Here is a 21,378-nt window from a genome sequence, read left to right as displayed (position 1 = left end):
CATGTCTTTTGGTGATTGAAAGGTCCAAGGTGGACTAAACAGACAAGATCAGTAGACACGGCTAATTACCAATGCAGTGCAATGCATGTGCTTACAGTAACTGTGCATATAAGAAAGCAAAGCAAAATTATCAGTGCACTGTAATTACATGCCAGACCTGGGATACAGAAAACTAATTCCTGTTAAAACTCTTAGTTTGCCAAACGAATGTGATTCTTCACACCCTCCAATTCCAAAAATCTTTTTTACAAAGTGAAAGCTGACCTCCTCAGGACCTAAGTATTTCAGGCCTTCCTTTGTAAACCCCTCTTTGTTGTGGCTTCTCTGGTGAATGGATCTCATGCTGCCGAACAGTTTATGTTTCAGAATCATTCCCTGAAGACTCATAACTCACCTCAGTCCAGCCAGAGCGGCATCTTAAGGGGACACTTATGAAGAAAATTGAACAAAAGATTCAAGAGTGCGTTATTAATAGGGTATTTTTTTAAAGCCACGCAAGTTAAAACCAAAAGCGCTGCTGCCTACTTGTTAAGGCTTTGGGGCAATAGCGTGTATTTCAGGTCTTTTTATTGTTTTGATTTTAAAAGTTTTAAGACACTTAAGATACTTTTTTCCCCTGGTATATCATTTAAACAATGTTGCTCAAATGATCTATGCTCATATTTAAAGATACAGTGTGTAATAATTACAGTGATTTAAGGACAGAAGTGTATTATATTATACATAATATAATTGTAAAGCAAGAGCAACATATTTTTTCCTCATTAATAGAGGAGAATAAGAATAATCCTAGATATCTTTTTGATACAGTTTCCAAACTCACCCAGAGCCATAGCTTTGTTGAACCGTCCATCCCACCTTCTATTAGCAGTAATAATTTTGTGTGATTCTTGATCTTGTCCCTCATTTTAGATGTGATTAATCTAACTCTATTACAGGGATATATACCGAAGGGTTTTAAGGTTGCTGTAATTAAACCTGTACTTAAGAAACTTTTTCTTGACACTGATGACTTGCTCAATTATAGACCTATATCCAGTCTTCCTTTCTTATCTAAAATTCTTGAGAAGTAGTTGCCAAACAAGTGTGCGATCACTTACACCATAATGAACTTTTTGAAGAGTTTCAGTCTGGCTTTAGAGCTCATCATAGCACTGAAACAGCTCTGGTGAAAGTTGCTAATAATATTCTCATGGCCTCAGGTAATGGACTTGCATCTGTACTTGTCCTGTTATATCTCAGTGCTTCATTTGATACAGTTGATCATAATATTCTTTTAGAAAGACTTGAATATTTTGTAGGAATTAAAGAAACAGCACTAGACTGGTTCAAATCTTGTCTATCTGATCAATTTTAGTTTGTTCACATTAATGACAAATCTTACTCATGCTCAAGGGTTACCTGTGGAGTACCACAGGGATCAGTGCTAGGACCATTTCTCTTTACTATATATATTTGCTCCCAATCAGTAAAATTATTAGACAGCATGGGATTAATTTCCACTGTTATGCTGATGATACCCAGCTATATCTGTCTATAAATCCAGATGAAGCTAACCCATTACATAGATTACAGACATGTCTTCAAGACATAAAAACCTGGATGACTCTTAACTTTCTGCTCCTGACTGCAGGTAAAGCAGAGGTTATAGGCTTTGGGCCAGAGTCTTTGAAAAAAAAAAAATGTTTAGTCAGTCACTTCATCTGGATTGGATTCAACTGATTTCAGAAAATAAAGTAGAAAATCTTGGTGTTATTTTTGATCAGGACCTGTCATTTAAATCCCATATCAAAGAGGGTTCTAGAATTTCTTTCTTTCATTTGTGCAATATTGCAAAATTTTGAAATATCCTGTCCAGGGGTGATGCTGAGAAACTAGTCCATGCATTTGTTACTTCAAGGATGCACTATTGTAATTCTTTACTCCCAGGAAGTCCACAACCTGTATTTAAAAGCCTTCAGCCGATCCAAAATGCTGCAGCCAGAGTTCTGATGAAAATTAATAAGAGAGATCATATCTGTCCTATCCTGGCTTATCTTCTTAGGCTTCCTGTTAAATCCAGAATATAATTTAAAATCCCCCTTCTCACATATAAAGCCTTAAATGCCCAAGCTCCATCTAAGATATAATTGTTTCATAAGTTCCTAACAGAGCACTTCGCTCTAAATCTGCAGGTTTACTTGTGGTTCCTAGAATTTCTAAAAGTAGAATAGAAGGCAGATCTTTTAGTTATCAGTCTCCTCTCCTGTGGAACCAACTACCAGTAGTCTGTGAGACATCCTGTCTACTTTTAAGGGTAGGCTTAAAACTTTCCTTTTTGATAAAGCTTACTGTATAGGTAGAGTGGCTCATGTTATCTTGAGCTATAGTTATGCTGCTAAACACTTAGAAATATCAGCTGTGCTGCTGCCATAAACACCTTTGTTTATAGATGTTCCAGATCGGCCTGTTTTTCAGCGTAGTCCTGTTTCTCTGACTATGACTGGTTGGATGTGCTCTCTTCATCCTCTGACATGGGAGCTGGGTTGGAGCTTGTCTGCCTGGCTGTGTGTTTCCTGGACGGAGCCGCGTTTTACAGTTGCCTTTTGTACCTCTGCTTCTGTCTCCCTGAACCCCAGTCGGCCTCGGCAGATGGTCGCTCACACTGAGCCTGGTTCTGCTGGAGTTTTTTTTTTCTGTTAAAAGTGACTTTTTCCTCTCCACTGTTGCTACAAGCATGCTTAGTGTGAGGAATAACCTTCGAGTCAGTGAGTCAATGCAATCAACCTTTTTTTTCCTAAGATAGAAACTTTGAATCAATTTTACTGGCTGATCTGGTGAACTGTAAAGTGCCTTGAAATTGCATGTGTTGTGAATTGGTGCTATATAAATAAACTGAATTGAATTGAATCTAAGCTGCATAATTTGTTTTTAGCTAAACACTTTTGCACTGTGGAGGTTTAGCTGTTTCTGAGTGAAAAGTACAGCATAGTGCACATATATTTATTGATAAACACTGGAATATTTAAATCTAACCAATAAAGACAGAAATGAACCACCTGAATGAATAAAATTAAGTTACTAGTTAATAAAAGCAAAATTCTTAAATGGCCTAAATGTAACTACTGACTGTGAATTACCATGCACAAAGAAAATAAACTAACCAAAAAAGGTACTGTGATTACCTGACCTAGGTAAACTGTACTTTATCACTTTTTTAGTGAAGTTAAGATTTCTCCAGAAATGGAACAGTTCTCTTCTCCACCTGCCACCCTCCCCCCCACCTGCATTTGCTTCTCTACCATAACCACCAGAAAACATCTGAGTTCATTTTGCATATTTAGCAGCATCTGCTTGAAGGACTTGTCTCTAATTCATATTTTTTCAGTACCATCTATTTGTGTCTTAGCTCTTTCCAATATTTTCTCCACTCTCTGTCTTCATTGATTGATTGACAGCTGTGGCATGAGAGGGTATTATGTTGGCCTTCGCCTGCCGTGATTGGTGCAGCCCAGCATCAATCATCCCTACCAGGTTTTTGACACAGTGAGCATAGAGAGCGTAATAGAGGAGAGAGAGAAAAAAAAGCCCAACGGCTCCAAATCACTATCAGCCAACCGGGCAATTGCCTGCTATCCCTGATTGCCAGTCCAGCAGTGGTTCCAGGTTCCTGCCTCAAATCTTTTACTGAGAGAACCTTCTTATTGCACAAAAAAACAAAACCAGGTATTATTAATATATTAATATACTATACTGCCAAAAGTATTATGCCACATTTTCATTTTCGCATCTGAACTTGAGTTACATACCAGTCTTATAATTAGGTTTTTAGTATGACATTGGCCCAACCTTGCTGTCTATAACAGCTTCAACTCTTCTGGAAAGGCTGTCTGCAAAGTGTATAAGGGTATAACCAATAGTTCCTCCAAAAGTGCATTTTTAAGTCAAATACTGATTTTTAACAAATTTTTTTCTATTAAGAGTTCAGGGCCCTTTGCATGTTATTCAATTTCTTCCACTCCATGTTTGCTCATTCATGTATTTACCAACATTTGTGCACTGTTATATGGTTATGTTATGTTACAAGGGAAAGGAACCATCCCGGAACTGTTCCTTCAAACGCGGGTCCAAAGATAGTATATTTACATTTTTTAAAATAGTGTACATTTTAGAATTGCACATTTATTGGACTCCCAGACAGGGGAGTACACCCAGATGGCATCATACCAAAATACAACATTAAATTTCAATGACCTACTAAAGGTGACTCAGTCTTTCACGAAAGCTTGAAGAAGTAGTATGGTGCCGAATTTTCTACTCTAATCTTAATGGAAGATTTTTGAACACCTTCATTTAAGGAATTTTATTTGGAACCCAAAACTGCTGGCAATATCATGTATATTCGTATCCCTACTTTTCAACTTGCAGAATCTAGCATACACCTCCAGTTGTTGCTTTAGGCAGCGGCTGGAGGCATCTGGAGTAAAACACATCCGATTTCTGTGTGGAAATGTGGAAATAGAATAACAACACAGTGCATCTGTCCCATGGCAACACATTTCAAACTGATTACTAATATTTGATGTTTTTACAGAGCAAAAAAAAGCGTTCTGAGTTTATACTACAGAAACAGTAAAGAGTTCTGCTTCAAACAAAACACATATTTGTTCTACATCCATTGTTATGAATATATAAGTAAGACCAACAGTAATTTCTGTATAAAAATGAATGTTTATGTTCAACATAAACCTTACCTAAACCATTGAGTGTATGAGGAAAATAGTTCTAATGTAATACAACGAATAGGCCAAACCTCTGCATTATACTGCATTTGCATCACTTCATTATATCTGAAGTAATAATTTATTTGTTGTCATGCATTCTAATCCTCAGTTAAAATTTAATGAATCATTATACCTACATTTATTTAATCAAGCATATGTAAGCATAATAAGCCCTACATATGAGCCAAATTCTTGAAATAATTTGGTAGTTAATTAAGTACTAAGAACTTGGCCCAAAAATCGTGCAATATTATTTTATAGAATTATTTTTTAAAGTCCAAATCTAATCTCGGATAATTGGGCACAGACTGAAGTGCACTAAAAGGAACTGATATTTTGAGGTCAGTAAAACAAAATTAAAAAATTATAGTGGGTAAGCATATTTAGGGCTGAGCTCTCATGATTAATTAGTCATTCTTTAGTATATGAGTTGTTTACATGCAACATTGTAGGATTTTCTGACATTTGATGGATGGATGTTAATTGGCTCAGTTTTATTCACATTGTTTTGCTGTTTTTGTATTTTTATGCAGGTTTTGATGAAGATGAAGTCTGTGGGTGTGGTGGATGGAGGTTTATTCACAGAGAGCTACTGCAACATCTGTAATGCTCAGCTCATCTCTGAGTCCCAGCGCACAGCTCACTATGAGGTGAGTTTGTCTCTTAGGTTTCAGACTTATCTTTCTAAGGAATTAAACTTAGGATGCACTGAAACAAAAAGTGTTGCCACGATTATTGATCTCAGTTCCAATTCCTGCAATGTATTGTACATTTTGCATCTGCTTTATTTGTACCAATTTGTGTTTGTGCCATTCAACACTCTGCTCATCCATTATACATAGGCTTAAAGAAGTATGGTAATGCTGGTTACTTGCACCCAAACAAACATGCTCACTTTGGCATAATGTGGTCTCCTATTTAGCAGACTTTCTATTACTATTATAATTAAAGGCCATTAAACAATCGGCATTTAAATTAAGTGACCTGAATCTATATGCTGATGCATCTGTGTGTTTATCGGTGTGTTACTGTGTGTGTTGCTTTGAGGTCATCGTTGATTATATGGCAGGAGAGGAATTACAAGCAGGCTAATGGTAACAAGGGCCCTTTTTAAGAGACTTGGGCAAGAACAATGACAGTGTGTGTGTGCATGTGTATGCACACGTTTGTTTGCCACTTTGACTTGACAGCAATCTATTTCTGTCGCTGATTCTTACAGTCTGACAAAAACATGCAGCCTTGAGATAAAGCAGACAACTAGACAAGATGAGTCACACCATCTTGTCAGAGGCAGTCTTTACAAAATAACTCTGTGGAGGTCAGCCGATGAAAAAAATTCTTTCAATTATGTCACTTTTCAAAGCTTTTGATTTTAAAAATTTTTTAATGTAAAGCAGTTAATTGATCATTTCCAAACAAAGCTTTTTTAGATAATTTTTCTTTCAAACCCTTCTGGCTCATTCCATTAAGCATTTGCAATCGCTGCAATAGGATTTTTACATTACTGTAGAAAAATTTTGGTCTGCTCTTCCTGTATATCATGCTACAACATTCAATAAAATGCAATCCAAATTTTGACTTGGCCACTCCAAAACATTAATATCATTTTTGCTATTAGGAGGTAGACTGCCTCTACACTTTTGATCATTGTACTGCTGCATGCACTGCTGCCTGTACATTATTTATCATGATTTCTAAGCAGAGAGGGAATTTTATGGCTTCATTAATGATGTCAAGTTATCTAGCTCATAGAACAGAAAGGAAACCCAATAACTCTGCCTTTTAAAAGGTCTACAGTGAATTGAAAATATTCCAGTTCACATTTGACTGGTTGAATACTGTATTGCTGCAGTCGCTGTCCAAATCTGTCCATCCAAATCCCCAAAATGCACTAAAATTATGTTCTGTTGTCAATAATGGAATAAAGATTTGGGAAATTTCAAGATGCTGTTCACCTAACCCCGTTTTTTTTTTTTTTTTAAGCGTTTTGATATTTGAACTGAAGCTTATCAAAGAGTCCAGATTAAATAGTTTTGCAATGTAGTGGAAACAGAAGTTTATGAAGCAATGTTTTTTATTATATGACCCAATCAGCTTACTTCAAAATAAGAATCTTATGGCTCTAAGTTGAAAATATTCATTGTAACATCTCCGGCTAATAAAACTAACTTAGATTTTCTGCCTAAAACAGTCACAACCGAAGAGTAACTTAACACCTGTTTTGAGCGGCAAAATTCCCCTCCTATTTCCTGTTCCTAGCTCCCATCCATTCACCTTTTGTGGAGTAAGCAGTAAGAACACTTTTTTGAATAGGAAAGAAATTCCACATCCGTGCCTGACTTTCTGCGTGGCTCCTTTTGATATTAGATATTGACAAATTTTGCTCCATCATCCATCATATGTGGACTGAGTTTATTTGGGACGGATGATGGAGCAAAATTTGTCAATATCTAATATCAAAAGGAGCTGTGCATCATGGTACAGTGCAACGGAGTGGATAGGAATTAACACACTTACTAGAAAAGCTTTTATTTTTGACGGAACAGAGGATGCATAGTTTAAGGAGTCTGTGTGAATGAGGGGTTACACCTTTCGCTCAGGACCCACTATTTTACATGTCTTAGGTTTTTCTGCTCTTACACATCAGCTTTGGTTGTGTTGGATTTTGGCGGCTGCATCTTCCGAAGGCTGTGAAAGTAAGGAGGTCAGAAGAGTTTGGCTATAGATTCAAACAGGTCCAGCCTTTGGCAGCTCTCACTCCCCCTTACTTAGCGTATGCTTTGCCGCCTGGCAACCGTGATAGTTTACTCACAAAGCAGGGAAAGAATGGATGCAGAATTATACTGTTCTGAGCAGCAGTAGTCATTGCAGCACAGCAATCATCAGACTTATTGTCCCCTCACTGGAGAGAATGGAGAGAATCCATTTTTATAGGGACAGATAAAACCTTTCAATAAACCAAACATTATCACCGACATATAGGACGCATTAACCATTTCAAGAACTTATTTCATTAATTTAAGACAAAGCTATTCACATATTTGTATTATATTAAACTGCAGTTACAATATTCACCACTGTTCTTAGCCATTTCCCTTTTCCCTCTGAGCATGGAGCGGTTTGCTTGCTTGGACTCCTAATGAATCACAGGATACTCTATGCTACAAAGGATACACAAGATCTTGGTAAAAGAAAGCCACAATTTGTCAGCCGCATACAAAGTAGTCTTCAAATTTCAGGGGGCCATGGCGCACCACTACAAGATAATCGACCAATGAACTAGGCCTGTGGAGGACGCAATAGCTAAACACAGCAACTTTAAAAATACAGGACAGTGGATCCTGCTGACCAGGGTTAAAGACCTCTGCTTTAGAATATTAATTTCAGCAACAAAATAAACTAAATTAAAAAAGTCAGTTTAATAAACAAGAAATTATGCTAGATGAGCTATGTTGCAAAACTATTGATAATCTTAAACTTTATAAGCATAGCCACTTATAAAGTTTAACATTATCATTAGATTTGCAGCATAGCTTCTCCATTTGATGTTATTTATGAGTTTATTTGATACAATGTTTTAATTAGAAAAAGGTGTATGCCATTGTTGTGAGTATTTGTAGCCTTTTGTACACAAGGCCTCTGACATTCCACCCTGGTGCTTTTGATATTTGTTTTACATAGTAGATTGATTTTTTATCCTTTTTTTAATTAATTTTTCTATAATGAAAATGTGCACTAAACAGACATTTTGGCACGTTAAATAATGACTCTTGTGAAACTGAAGTGCAGTAAAAGTACAAGAGCAGTAAAAGTACAATTTCTGTGACAGCGAATGAAACCAAGCACTTCCATCTTATCCTCATAAGCTTTTCAGCCCCTTTTGAAGGAGGCTTGCCCTCTTTGGCAACAATCATTCACTTGTAGCTGAGTTACTCTGAGAATAACACACTTATCAAATGTCCAGGTCTTTCTCTGAGACTCCTCTGCAAAGGTCACTACTTCTTTCTTATATTCCCTAACCACACCTCAAATTCTGTGCAAAAAAGCACACCAACAGTCAAAATGCAGCTTATGACCAAGTTTCTGTTTCATGGACCTGCATTACACCACACACAAATCATGGCTGAGCGATTCATAGCTGAGAAAAGCCAACAACATGCGGTATCATATGCATTGCCCTAAAACTGTAGCAGTCTGTCTAGGTTTTTTTTATTTTTTTACTCAAAACAGTAATCTAAAATAACGTGTCTTTCCAGATGGCTCTTATTTTAAAGATAAACAGACTGTGATAAAACGGCATTTGCATTTTATTAAAAGTAGCATTTATACAGTATAGCATTTATTTAACTAATTTCAAGTAAAGAGACAACTTCCAAAAAAAATGTTAAATGAAAAGAATCTCTTTCCTTGGAAGTGCATAGTTACCTTTTTGTTAAAAAGTATAAACAAACATTAGGCTTAAGCAAATGGTCTTCTTAATGAAAAAATGAAAAACTTCATAGATTTGTTTTAAAGCTTCAACAGAGAATACAAACACAATTTAAAACAACATGCCTTTTTCCTTTTAAGATGTCCCCTCATCTATCTCCACTGACTTGACTTGCCACACCAACACAGAGAAAATAGAGTAGAGACATGCATAGTCCATTAGAGTAGCATAAGCACTGAGGGTCATTGGAGGGTAGCCCTGCTGACTTAAGGTCCAGATTTTACTGGCCATATCCCAGAGCCATCAAAAACTAGACTATATAAACCTATGAACACACAGCACACTCGTAGACACTCCAAAACACATATATACTTACCGACAAAATGTATTAACAGGAGGAGGCTGAGGGGGACTTCTCTCCTGGGGCAAAGGATCTAGGATAAGCTGAGGGGCTACAAGTGCAGTATTGCCTTGTTTTCTTTGTGTTGGTTTCAGTTGTAATAAACATTTATCCTCACTTCTTACCATTCAACATACAGTATGCCATCAGCTTTGAACTGTTTTATATTTGCAAGCTAAATGCCTGCCATTCTTGAAATCTTCCTTGGAGCCCCTCCATTTTATTCTTTGTCTCTTTATAGGACAGAAGCAGCAGTACACAGTGAATAGAGACAATCATAGGTTTTAGAAAGAGATAGGAAATGAAAGCCTGACTTTGCCAGAAATGTCTGATCATATTCGCATTTACACATCTAAGCCCTGCAGTTTGTGTAGTTATTTCCGTTGCTTGTTATTAAAGTGACAGTTAGCAGCTACAAGGACAGCTCACTGTCTTTTCGTATAAACATTTCTGCAGTGATTGTCGTTTCAGTCCCTGTATTTTAAAGTAATATAACACCAGAATGGACTCCGTTTGGAGAAATCTAAATAAGTGAGGGACAAATAAAAAAAATGTCACACTCTGTACCTCTAAACTTGTTCAGTTAATGTTATATTAACATGTTGACCCTAATTCTGTTCTATCAAGTATTATTTTTTTTTTCCTTCATGTTGGGTTGCATTATTTTGTCACATTGTTTTTTGCCTAATTATCACTTGCTAAACCTAAATTCTTTTCCCACTTCTCTCAGCAAAATAAAGTGTTAATTTGAAGGTGAAGAAATATCTAACTCCCTAATCTTTTACTTAATGTTTTAATCGTGCTCCCATTAACATTTATCACATAACCACAGGCTACAAAGTCTTGGAAACAAATTACTTCTCCTGAACTTCTTTAACCACAGAGTTTACTGTTTTGTTGATTTTTTGTTAGGATTTCATGTTATAGATAAAGACATAATAAAAAACAACAATGCACTGCTGGGTTGCAAATAATAATGCAGTGGATTACAACATTAAATGAAGTTAAACCTCTGTAAAGGCATTGAATTATGCCTTTATCACCTTTCTTGCAATTTCAGCTGCTAGTGTATATTGTATGTTAATTCTTAAAGAGCTTTGCACAGATAGCAGACATTTAAATCTGTTTGTTGCCTTTATTCTAACACTGTCTATATACATTTTCATAGATTCAATTTAGTTTATCTATATATACCCAATTCACAACCTGTCATCTCAAGGCACTTTACAATTCAACCAGATCATACAGTCAATTTGAGTCAAACTTTTCTACCTAAGGAAAACCAGTTGATTGCATCGACTCATTGCACATATTTTGCAGATTAGTTTGGGTTTGATTTACGTCTTGACTTTGAAAACTGAAAAGCACTCTTCTGAAGGACTGTGAGCTGTAGCTGTTGATTGCTTTTTTTCCCCGCTTTCTGTCTTTTGCAGAGTAAAAAACATGCAAACAAGGTACGTCTGTTCTACATGCTTCACCCTGAAGATGGAGGACCACCTTCTAAAAGACTGAGGCCAGATAACCCAGTAAGCTCATATTTCATGTTATCTTTTATGTATTTCTCTCTTTGTTTCTTTTTAACTAGACTAACACTCTAATGTTAAACTAATACACAAATATTTTTTTCTCTTGCTTAAGTTGGATTTCCTTGTTGACTTGTCTGCGTTATATTTAGCATCTTTATCAAAATATTTATTTTATTTTTTTACGTCTAGATAAGGAAAAACAAAACTGACCCTAAACCCACACAAAGCGTACCATTTTTCACCCTTGGCTGGTGTAGGAAACTATTTGCTCTGCCATTTATGGTTCTGCTTTAAATATTTCTGAATCTGTCCTGTAAGATGTAGTAGAGGCAGATGGTGCCAAGTAGTTTTGTGTTTGATAATTGCTAGCTATTGCTAAAGAGGACACTCCATTATCCCAGTCCTTCTGTGTGCTTTATTTTGAGAAATGGCCTGATTTGCACATTTTGCAATTATAGCAAGTGCTGAGGTTGCATTTGCATTTTAACTGAATTGTTGCACTTTTAACACAAGGCATAGAATGTGTTTTGGTGCATGTGCTTGAATGTGTAATAATTGTAATGCTTTCAGGGTCCCACAAAGGAGTCTACCCTCATAATGTGTGCCAATTTATTTGGGCTGACCCATGTGGCATGAAACAGAAATACACACAGAGAATACTTACCATGTCGGCTTTGAAGAGACGGGGGATTAGAAATAAAAATATTGTACACCAAAATCTAAATAAATCACAGCAGAAGGCCAGTCATATTCATAGGCATTCTTCAAAAAAAAAAAATAGATAAATAAATAAATAATGCTAGATAAAGTTATCTTTTACAATGGAAAACCAATTAAGACAAACCTAGCATCAAACAAAAAAAGAGAACAGTACTATGAAGTTGCTGCTAAAAAAAAACCATTGCCTTTGTAGGAATAATAACATTCTCTGGTGATATCTTGGCCTAGTTTTTCATTTCTCCCCCTTGCCCCCTAAAATGAGATTCTCTGATGTCTTTGTTTGTCTCTGACTGTTTATCATTGTGTTGAGCGTGATTGTTTTATATAATTTATTTCCTCTGTGTGTAGCCAAACATTCATTATCACATAAAATTATATATTCACTGAAAATCCCACAGGGCACAGAGATTTAAACCACGATGAAAATACAATTACCGGTAGTCTGGAATTTGAGATGCAGAGATCAGGAATTTACCAGTCATTACCAGTTTATAGATTTTAAGATTCAGCATGCTAATACTACATTTTTTCTTGCTACTGCACCAAAAAACTACCTTAATAGAAACTATTAATTAAATAATAAAATCTAGAAAAATAGATCTAGAATAATTGAGATAATCATTAAAAAGAGATAATTCATTTCAATTCAACAATAGGTGAAGGGATTTCATAGTTATTTATATTTATGCATGTCCTTTAGCTTGGAGCAACATGATGAGTGGATTAAATGTTTTTCTTTTTTTAATTAAAAAAACTTTTCCACAACTAAAAGACTTTGGTTAAAAAAATGTAAACAGTCTATAACTTCAGTCAATCTTTTCATGATCGAGGCTTTATTTTTTTACATTCAGGCATTAAACTATCTAAATATCATTTTAAATTAAGGACAGGCTAACATTCTAAGCTGTACACAATAATAGGTATTTAAAACCATGACTGATACCCGATTATTTCAGAGTTCTTAGATTTTTTGCTTAAGTGAAAATAATACTTTTCAGTTTTTTTCAGACACTTTGTTGTCTACTATCAGGCAGTTAGACAGTAAAGAGTTATGCAACACATGACAAGATCATAAGCCCCTCGTCTGAGATGAAGAACTACATTACTTATGCACAGAAAAGGCTTTTTTATAGTTGATTAAAGTTTGCATAACTTTATTTATTTGAGGGAATGGTGACCTAGTGGTTAGTGCTCTGAATGGTTAGTGGTTACTGCTCCGAATCCTGAGGTTCTTAGTTCGAGCCCGACTCCCACAGACTGCCACTCTGGGTCTCCAAGCAAGACCCTTAACCCCACACTACTCCCTGGGTGCCACACAATGGCATCCCACTGGCAAATTTTCTCCAATGTGAGATCAATAAAGTTCAATTATACTATTGTTATTTATCAATAAATATAATTGGGAGCATCTAACACTTTAACAAGATGAAGGTTCTACTTAAAAAAAAAAAAAAATCTAATCCAACATATCCATTTAGATAGTCTCCCCTTTTGAAAGTAAAGATATGTAAATAGGTTATTTCTGAAAAGGTTTCTCCAAAACATAAAAAAAAATTAAAAAATTAAAAATAAAAAAAATATAAAAAAATTGGAATACAACCAGATTATTTGAAATTGAACTCCCCTTGGTCTCATCACTGTTAAAGTACTCAATACCTTTGGATCAATAATATAATAGTAGTAGATTTTTAATATAATGTAGTTTCTAAAAAAAAAAAAAAAAAAAAAATAAAAAAGAAGAAGTAGAATTATCCAGGTTGCACTTAAATATCAAGTGAAGAGGTCTTGGCTCAAACACACTATAGAAATAAAGACACCTGTGCCTCCATCTGTCTCCCAAAGTGAATAAGATGTGACTCAGCCCATCCTGGCTCGCTTCTCATATGGGACAGTGAATGCATATAAACAGGTCAACAGACAAGCACACATACCAATCATCTGCCATACTGTAATGCAGTGTGAGTGCTGCAGCTATGCTTTGTGTTTGATTGTATCAGACAACGCTCAGAAGCTGATATTAGATGAACAAAGATAAAATACTCTGCAGTCAGTTTGAGAGAAAAAACGTTTCTCCTTTCATCTATTTTACCTTTCTCCTCCCACGGGAACTTTCACACACATATTCTCAGCCCTGCAACTTCCTATTTTTTTGTGTTACTCTCCGTTTTTGTTCTGATTGACATGCGGCTGTCCAGTGGGAACAACAGAAAAGGTTTTCTAGACTGCGTGAACAGCCAGAGTATAATCCCATGCCTTGAGGTTTTCTGTGCTTCTGTGTTTGTGAAAGTATTTGTCACAGAGAAGATGGAGAGAAAGTAGGTCGTAAAGGTGCTAGCAGATGTGAAGGAGGTTTTTTTTTTAACATTTGCTCTCTCTGTCTGTGACTTTTTCTACCTTTGCACAAGGTGGAAAATATCAGTTTACCTTCAGGTTTTATTCTCTTTTTAATTATTATGCTAGTGCTGTAACCCCTTTCAAAATTTTTTTTAGTAGCTTTCTAAAAATCTACCCTGCATGTGTAAATTCAGCAAGACTTCCCACACCAAGTCAGCTTAGAATGTTGGGAGAATCAAGGAGGAGTTCAGAAAAACAAAACAGAAGGAGAAGAAGATAAACACTGCTAATTAGTAGTCTATTGTTAGTTGCATGAGCAGGAAATAGTCACCCTAACAAAAAATAAGTGCAGCAATAGAGACGTCACTGTCAGACAACGGATAAGCAGGCATGCATGCATACATACATAAATCCAAAGCAAATGCATACGACAATTACAGGGCATGGAAATGAGCCCCAATGGATCTTAGAAGTGTGACAGGTAACAACAGTAAAATAAAATTTAGGAAGGTTGATGACTTTCAGCAAATGCAGAGGATAGAAAAAAAAACAATGAGTCAGACGTGTTTTTTTTCTTCAAAGAGGTTGAGCAGACTGGCAGCAATAATGAGCTGGCAATTACTCAACTGCCAGTCACTTACAAATGCATGGATTTGTTTAAAAACTTTTACCCTGCTTTCAATAAACCCCTCGATGAGGCTTATTTTGTCTTTTTCTTTCAGATGGTTCTCAGTTGTTTGGTTGCCATTTGTGTCTGTTGATCTTTTTTACAGAACCATAGCATGTGGCAACCCTTCAAGTTCCCACAGGTTGTAATCTCTAATTTATGTCCTTAAATAAAGAAAAACTAAGAAATACAAAATGTTAGGAAAAAACCCAGCCCAGTTTAATTCCCCTCATTTGAGATTTTGGTTGAGCTATACAATACATCAGAGAAGTGTGAGGTGAACATTGTGCAACCTATTTGGTAAAAGGAAGGAACAGTAAGATAAAAAGAAAAGGAAATGTTGCAGATAGTATACACACAAGAGACTATGGGGGAGAAATGAGGGAGCGAGGGATATGAAAAGGAAAACTCTCTTTTTAAGAACAAGACAGGATAGGAAACATTTACTCTCAAGAGTTTCTAAAAAAAAACACAAACAACAGTAACAGTTATCATTAATGAATGACTGTCAGTATCTCCATCGGCTTTAAAAGGGCATTTATATTAAACATTCTGTTCTGATACTGAGATGGCTTCTTTATTCAAACCTTTGAAACCAGAAAAGTACTTTCATGTATATATGAAAAAACACCAACAGTATCAGGGAATCTGTCTAATGACAACAGAATACTTTGACGAATAATTCTAAGTAATCTGAAATCATGAAACTTCTCTTAGAAATCTGCACAAGACTGCAGACTTCTTGTGCATTAACAGACAGTTTACTTGAGCTTACATTTCACCTATTAAAATATTGTAGTACATTTAGACCCCTATAAGAAAAACATGGAATTATCATATGGTAAAAAAAAAGAGACCATCATAATGGTTGCATGGCAGGACAGCATAATACAAAAAACTTTGGGGACACAGTTGTTGGAGGACATTGCAGTAAATCTTGGGACACTATAGTACGCAACAGAAACAGAGTGTTAATTGCATTGAATAAGTGAAAAAAAGCCATAATTTTGTATCACAAAACTATACTTAACTACAAGCATTCATTAACCACGACAAATTACATTGCCTAGCTTCACCACATAGGGCTTTTTAGGTTACTAGTTGACTCCAAGCCACTGCTCTCAGTCAATAATTCTTGTCACCAAATAAATGTTTTCTTTATACAGTAATTCTGCATTTAAACCAGAGATTTTTCAATTATTATTTTTTCTTTTACAATCTATTGGCTGCATTCCTTGAGGTTTTCCCCAACCTTTTTTTCTGATGCTATTTTTACATATGTGGATGTAAATCAATATGATAACCTACATTTAATTCCTGACCTTTAAGCCTGAACAAAAGATTTAAAAGGAAATTATGAACAAATTATTAGATATTGCATTCAAGTCTCAGATAAAACTGAAATAAGTTCAGTTTGTTTTATTGATGTGAGAAAGAGGCGTAGGATAGTGGATGGCACACATTTACACGTCGTTCACAGCAGTAACGGACATGTAGGAGGCGAAGAGGCGAGCCGGGAGAGGGCAAAAAGAGGAGGGGATGGCGAGGGCCTGCCAATACAGATAAATATTTCATCCCACAACACACAGAGTCACTGAGACTGGAGCCCGGAGGGGAAGAGAGGATGCAGGGGAGGAAATGCTAAGAGCAATGGGAAGACAGGCAAGACAAAAACAAAAGAAAGAAAAAGGGGAGAAGGAGAGAGAGAAAGAAAGCCTGGAAGGTAAAGGTGTCCTCAACTCTCACATCCACTGTCTTTGATGCTAACTAGGGGTGACATGAGAGAGACATACACACACATCCTCTAAGACACACAGCCTGCATCCTCTCATTTAAATATGGTGAACCAGAGACAACACGTTTAACGTATTCACTTACCACAACTTAGCTGTTTATGTTGAAATGAATTTTTCACTTGGAATGCAAACAGACAGAAAATAGGAAAGTGAAATGAAAGTGGAACACAAAGATACAAGGACAATTTAGAAGAACAAAAAAGGTTAAACTTAAACATTTATCAGAAGTTGTTGGATGAAAGGGGATGCCAAACAGCTTGTTTTATTTACTTTACTGTGCTATGTCACTGAATCTTTCAGGATTGTGTTTTCCATATTCTATGGTATCCAAAAAGCACAGCAGTTGCACAGCAGTCATACACATTACTGAAACGCTCTCATATCCACTACTAAAATGCTCTTACAGAACTATTGAAACACTCTCATACGCATTATTGAAATGCTCTTATACACACTACTGAGATGATGATAAAGTTCTTGTGTAATCATTAAGTTGTCTGAAAAGCCTGTCCTCTCTGTAGATTTCAATATATGGCATAAATATATAAGCTTTAAGAATAAAATGTTAGTTCTTCTTCATTAGACAATACTTCAATATGTTAAATTAAAAAAAATAATTATAAAATACAAATATATTTTATTTATGTGTCACACCAAAATCCGATATTTTTAAACTGCAGGCAGTGGAAGACTACCTTGGAATCCTCTGCACTTTTAGGCTTTTTGCCCATCGACCTGTATCCGAGCTTTTCATGGCTGTCTGAACAACACAGATCCAATTGTTTCCAATGCAACTGAGGTCACTTGTGCTACGTTCACACCAGAGGCCTTAATGCTCAATTCCGATTTTTTTGTAAATCCAATTTTATTTGTGTTGCCGTTCACATTTCCAAATATATGCAAGTTGTTTGTGATCCCCTGTGTGAACTGAATTCATACAACGCAAGTGCCCCACATGAGCATTAAAGGACTCAGTGACATCAAAAGCAAGCACGCTCTGTGTTTAAGGAGGTAAACATGGATGGTAGTGCTGGAGTGCATTTGGCGATCTTTCCCAACATTAAAAACTCAATCTTTTCAAGATGGTTAAAAAAGGACTGCTCTTAGCATTATTGTCCACCATGGTTGCTGTTTTTCTTCCCGCTTCTGCATAGCAAGACACAGAATAGTGACCTTTGTTGAGTATTAATGACGTTCAGAGTCCTATCAGATTTAGGATCACATAGACAAGTGGCCTGGGTTGTATTGAAGAAATTATCTTTGTTGTTCAGACTGCCATATGTGCAAAAAAAAATCTGATTTGGATCAATTCAGGCTGAAGTGTGAATGTAGCTTTGGCTATGTGGTTCAAAATCCGATACAAATCACATCTTTTCAAATGCGACCTGTGTCTGAAAAACCGCGTGGAATTCATCGGACCTGAACGTCATTAATACTCAAAAAAGTTTCTTTGTTCTTCTGCGTCTTGCTACCCAGAAGCGGGATGAAAAACAACAAACACAGTGGACGATAATTCGGAGGGGCCACAAAAATTTAGTTTTTAAGGTTGGGAAAGTCTGCTAGATGCGCTCCAGCACTACTATTCATGTTAACTCCCTATAAGCAAAGAGCATTCTTGCTTGTGATGTCATTGCGTCCTCTACTGAGCATGTAGAACACTTGCTTTGTATGGATGCAGTTCACACAGGAGATCACATAAATTTGGATATATTTTTAAATGTCAACAGCAATGCAAAAAAAAAAGGCCTGCAGTGTGAACATCACCTTAACTTCCTTCCTTGCATGGACGCAAAGGAAAGTCACTCTATTTATAAATGAAATAAATGGCTTATAAAATGGCTAGAAGAGCTTGCTAACTGATGCACAACAAACAACCGGCGCTTTAGTGTGGCAGAGACTTTCTCTTTTGTAGGGAAAAAAAACCTATTGAGATCATAGTACAGCTAAATTTGTGGCTCTGTACAGTGACCTTACATAGGGCATCAACACTACGAGAAAGATTAAGCATGGCAGCTTAAGTCCACCTGCAATGAATTCTTCTTATCTGAAAACGTGGTTAGCCATTTAAAATTTTCTACTACAGTGCTCAGAGCAAAAATAAAAGACTCTGCAAAGACTAGTTATCTGTCAGTACAGACCAAAAGTAGCCCACCGTCTCCAAAAAGACAGGCGTAAGCTACTCCCAGTCCTTTCCTCCAGCAGGAGGTCACAGTACAGCCCAATTTACATTATGGTGGCGTTACGCTTTTCATATTTTTATTTTATTTTAAATAATAGTAAATCTCTATTTTTGTCTGTGTGTGTATATCTGGTTACGACTTGCATCTGCGCCTGTTTGCACATTTGTGTTACTCACAGTTGGTCTTTTAGTTTATGTCCCACAGGAAGGTACTGTGGTTCATCATTAGTAATGAATCAGCAGCACTGGAGAGGGCAAGCCACAATCTCAGCCCTGAGAGACAGATGCATATTTGATCATCGCTTTCTTTACCATTGTGTGTGATTGTTAGAGAAAGAGAAAGCCCATTGAGTTCAGTAAAAGCGTTATTTCTCTCTCTTCACTTCCTTACCTCCTGCTATTCTTTCACTCCTTCATCTCCTAACACCATTATTTCCTTTTTACTTTTCTCCAAACCTACCCTTTTCCTTCCCTGCCATTTAGTTTGCATTAACCATCTTTCCTTCTTTTGTTCTTCTAGGATTGCGCAGAAACAGAAGTAGACAGAAACAAGTGCTGTACCTTGTGTAACATGTTCTTCACCTCTGCCATTGTGGCCCAGTCCCACTACCAGGGCAAAACCCATGCCAAGAGAGTGCGTCTAGTCCTCGGGGAACCACCAAACCTACCCACAGCCATAACCAGTCCTACAAACACAGGTAGATTTCAGCTTTACTTATGTTTGCAAAATCTTTTAGCAATAATGTTGAAAGACCATTTTTTAAGTATGCTTTATGAAAAAATATACAAAATATACTTATCCTTGTACCTTTTGGGATAGTCTTAGTGTGATTCAGTGTGTTTTAGTAAATGATGACTAATTATGTCATAGTAGTCATTATGGGATTGAGGCAAGCATATTTAAATTCGAACTGGGAGTCTACAAAAGAAAGAAAAAAAGAAAAATTATCCAGCATTATAATTAAAATCTTGAAATGTATTGATAATTTGCTGTAAGCTTTGTACTGTGTATGGCTTGAACTCAACTGATTTCTTAATGTTACAACTTATAGTGACAAAATTAAACACTAATCATGTTTTTAAAAATGACTGTTAAAAATTTAATTCTATTTGAAAGCTATTGTTTATTTATCTTTTTTGGCTTAGACTTCAAGGTATTTTATGCATACTCTGACAAACCTTATGTAATCCATATAGTAATCTGACCATTTAACCTCATGATAAAATGTGATGGCTAATACGAAATAATTTAAGGCCTCTCCCCATGTATTGCTATTTAAAATAACTGTGGTTTCTCATTGTACTTATTTAGAACACTGATAGTCTTTCCTGGGGAGATATCTGTTTTGTCCACAAACAGTTACAAACATTACAAGTAAGAGTGAATTCTATGATCCAAAGAGCTGTCTGATGCCTTAGGAAAGAAAACAGTAGCAGCTAATGAGATTGTGGTAAGGGATCTTAAAATAAAATAGCTACCATCTGGTCTGGCAATCCCAAAAAGCTAGACGGTAAAAGGCGCATCCAGATGCCTAGATTTAACCTTGGAATACAGGCAGCCTCTTGCTATTGTTTATGTATGTAAAAAGTATAAAGAGCTATTTCATTTTTAATGTGAGTGAATTAGTAAAATTGTTTTCTCTAAAGGAAACTTGGAGGCCAGACTGACAATTGAGAGAAAGGAGACAAAGATTAATATTTATGGATTAATTTTCTTTGTACAGATGAGACTGAATCTGATTTCATTCGTTCATTTGTAGCATAACAGAGAACAAGTTATGCTAGAACCGATATGTTTAGCAGAACCTAATTCAAACCCTAAAGCTTGATGGTAGCAGTGTAATTTTGGGGGATACTTTTATCAGGCAGGAACTTGCTAGCTATAAAATCTTAGCTGATTTCTACGTACCATGTATCAGATGGTGTTTGAGGAAAATGTAATATCACCCGCATAAAAATATGCTGTAGCGGAACATGAATCTAAAATATGACAACAGAAAAAATTAGCAAATCCATTAAGAATTGAAAGAGAGAGACAATTAGGTATTAAGAAACATCAGCAGAGTTAAGCCTGGATCTCTATCCTTTTAGATGCTGCAGAGTAAATTGAAATTTACTCCCAATACAAAAAAAAAAAACTTGTTAAGCATCTCTAGTTAAAAGTGAGGAGTATTGCAACCTTTCCTCAGCTCGATACCATTGATAAGTTTTCCACCGAAAAACAAGAATCACATTGTACATCTTTATATTGAATAAAACACTAAATATTTGATTAGGTGTTCCACTTTATCCACATGAATGTGTTTATTGTTCAAAATGCAACATTTAGAATGCCCAATGAAAGTCCAGAACAAACCAAAAGTTGTATCGCCCCTTAAAGAAATGCAAGCACCACTGATGTAGTACAACCAAGCATCTCAGGAGCATTAATGGGGCCCGTAGACTAAATCCAGATTGAAAAAGACTGGGGTTTGTAGTTTTGCTCAGCTTCCCCCTATTAACAAATTCTTTGTTAATAGTTTATGAGATTTTAAACTGATTTTCAACACAATAAAAAAACTAGT

The 21,378-nt window shown here is 36.1% G+C and overlaps 1 protein-coding gene across 1 annotated transcript in view; it reads left to right on the top strand.

The window, feature by feature from the left end:
• Positions 1-21,378, top strand: part of LOC107089680 (zinc finger matrin-type protein 4-like) — a 92,939-nt gene that overhangs the window by 24,456 nt on the left and 47,105 nt on the right. Inside the window, exons 2-4 of the mRNA XM_015382631.1 lie at positions 5,297-5,413; positions 11,026-11,118; positions 19,335-19,512. Coding sequence (XP_015238117.1) covers positions 5,303-5,413; positions 11,026-11,118; positions 19,335-19,512 — 382 coding nt within the window. The 5' untranslated portion in view covers positions 5,297-5,302. The remainder of the gene's footprint in view (positions 1-5,296; positions 5,414-11,025; positions 11,119-19,334; positions 19,513-21,378) is intronic.

This window comes from Cyprinodon variegatus, unplaced genomic scaffold (assembly GCF_000732505.1).
Source record: "Cyprinodon variegatus isolate N-32 unplaced genomic scaffold, C_variegatus-1.0 Scaffold1, whole genome shotgun sequence".
Lineage (NCBI taxonomy): Eukaryota > Metazoa > Chordata > Actinopteri > Cyprinodontiformes > Cyprinodontidae > Cyprinodon > Cyprinodon variegatus.
This window is presented reverse-complemented; position numbering and strand designations above follow the sequence as displayed.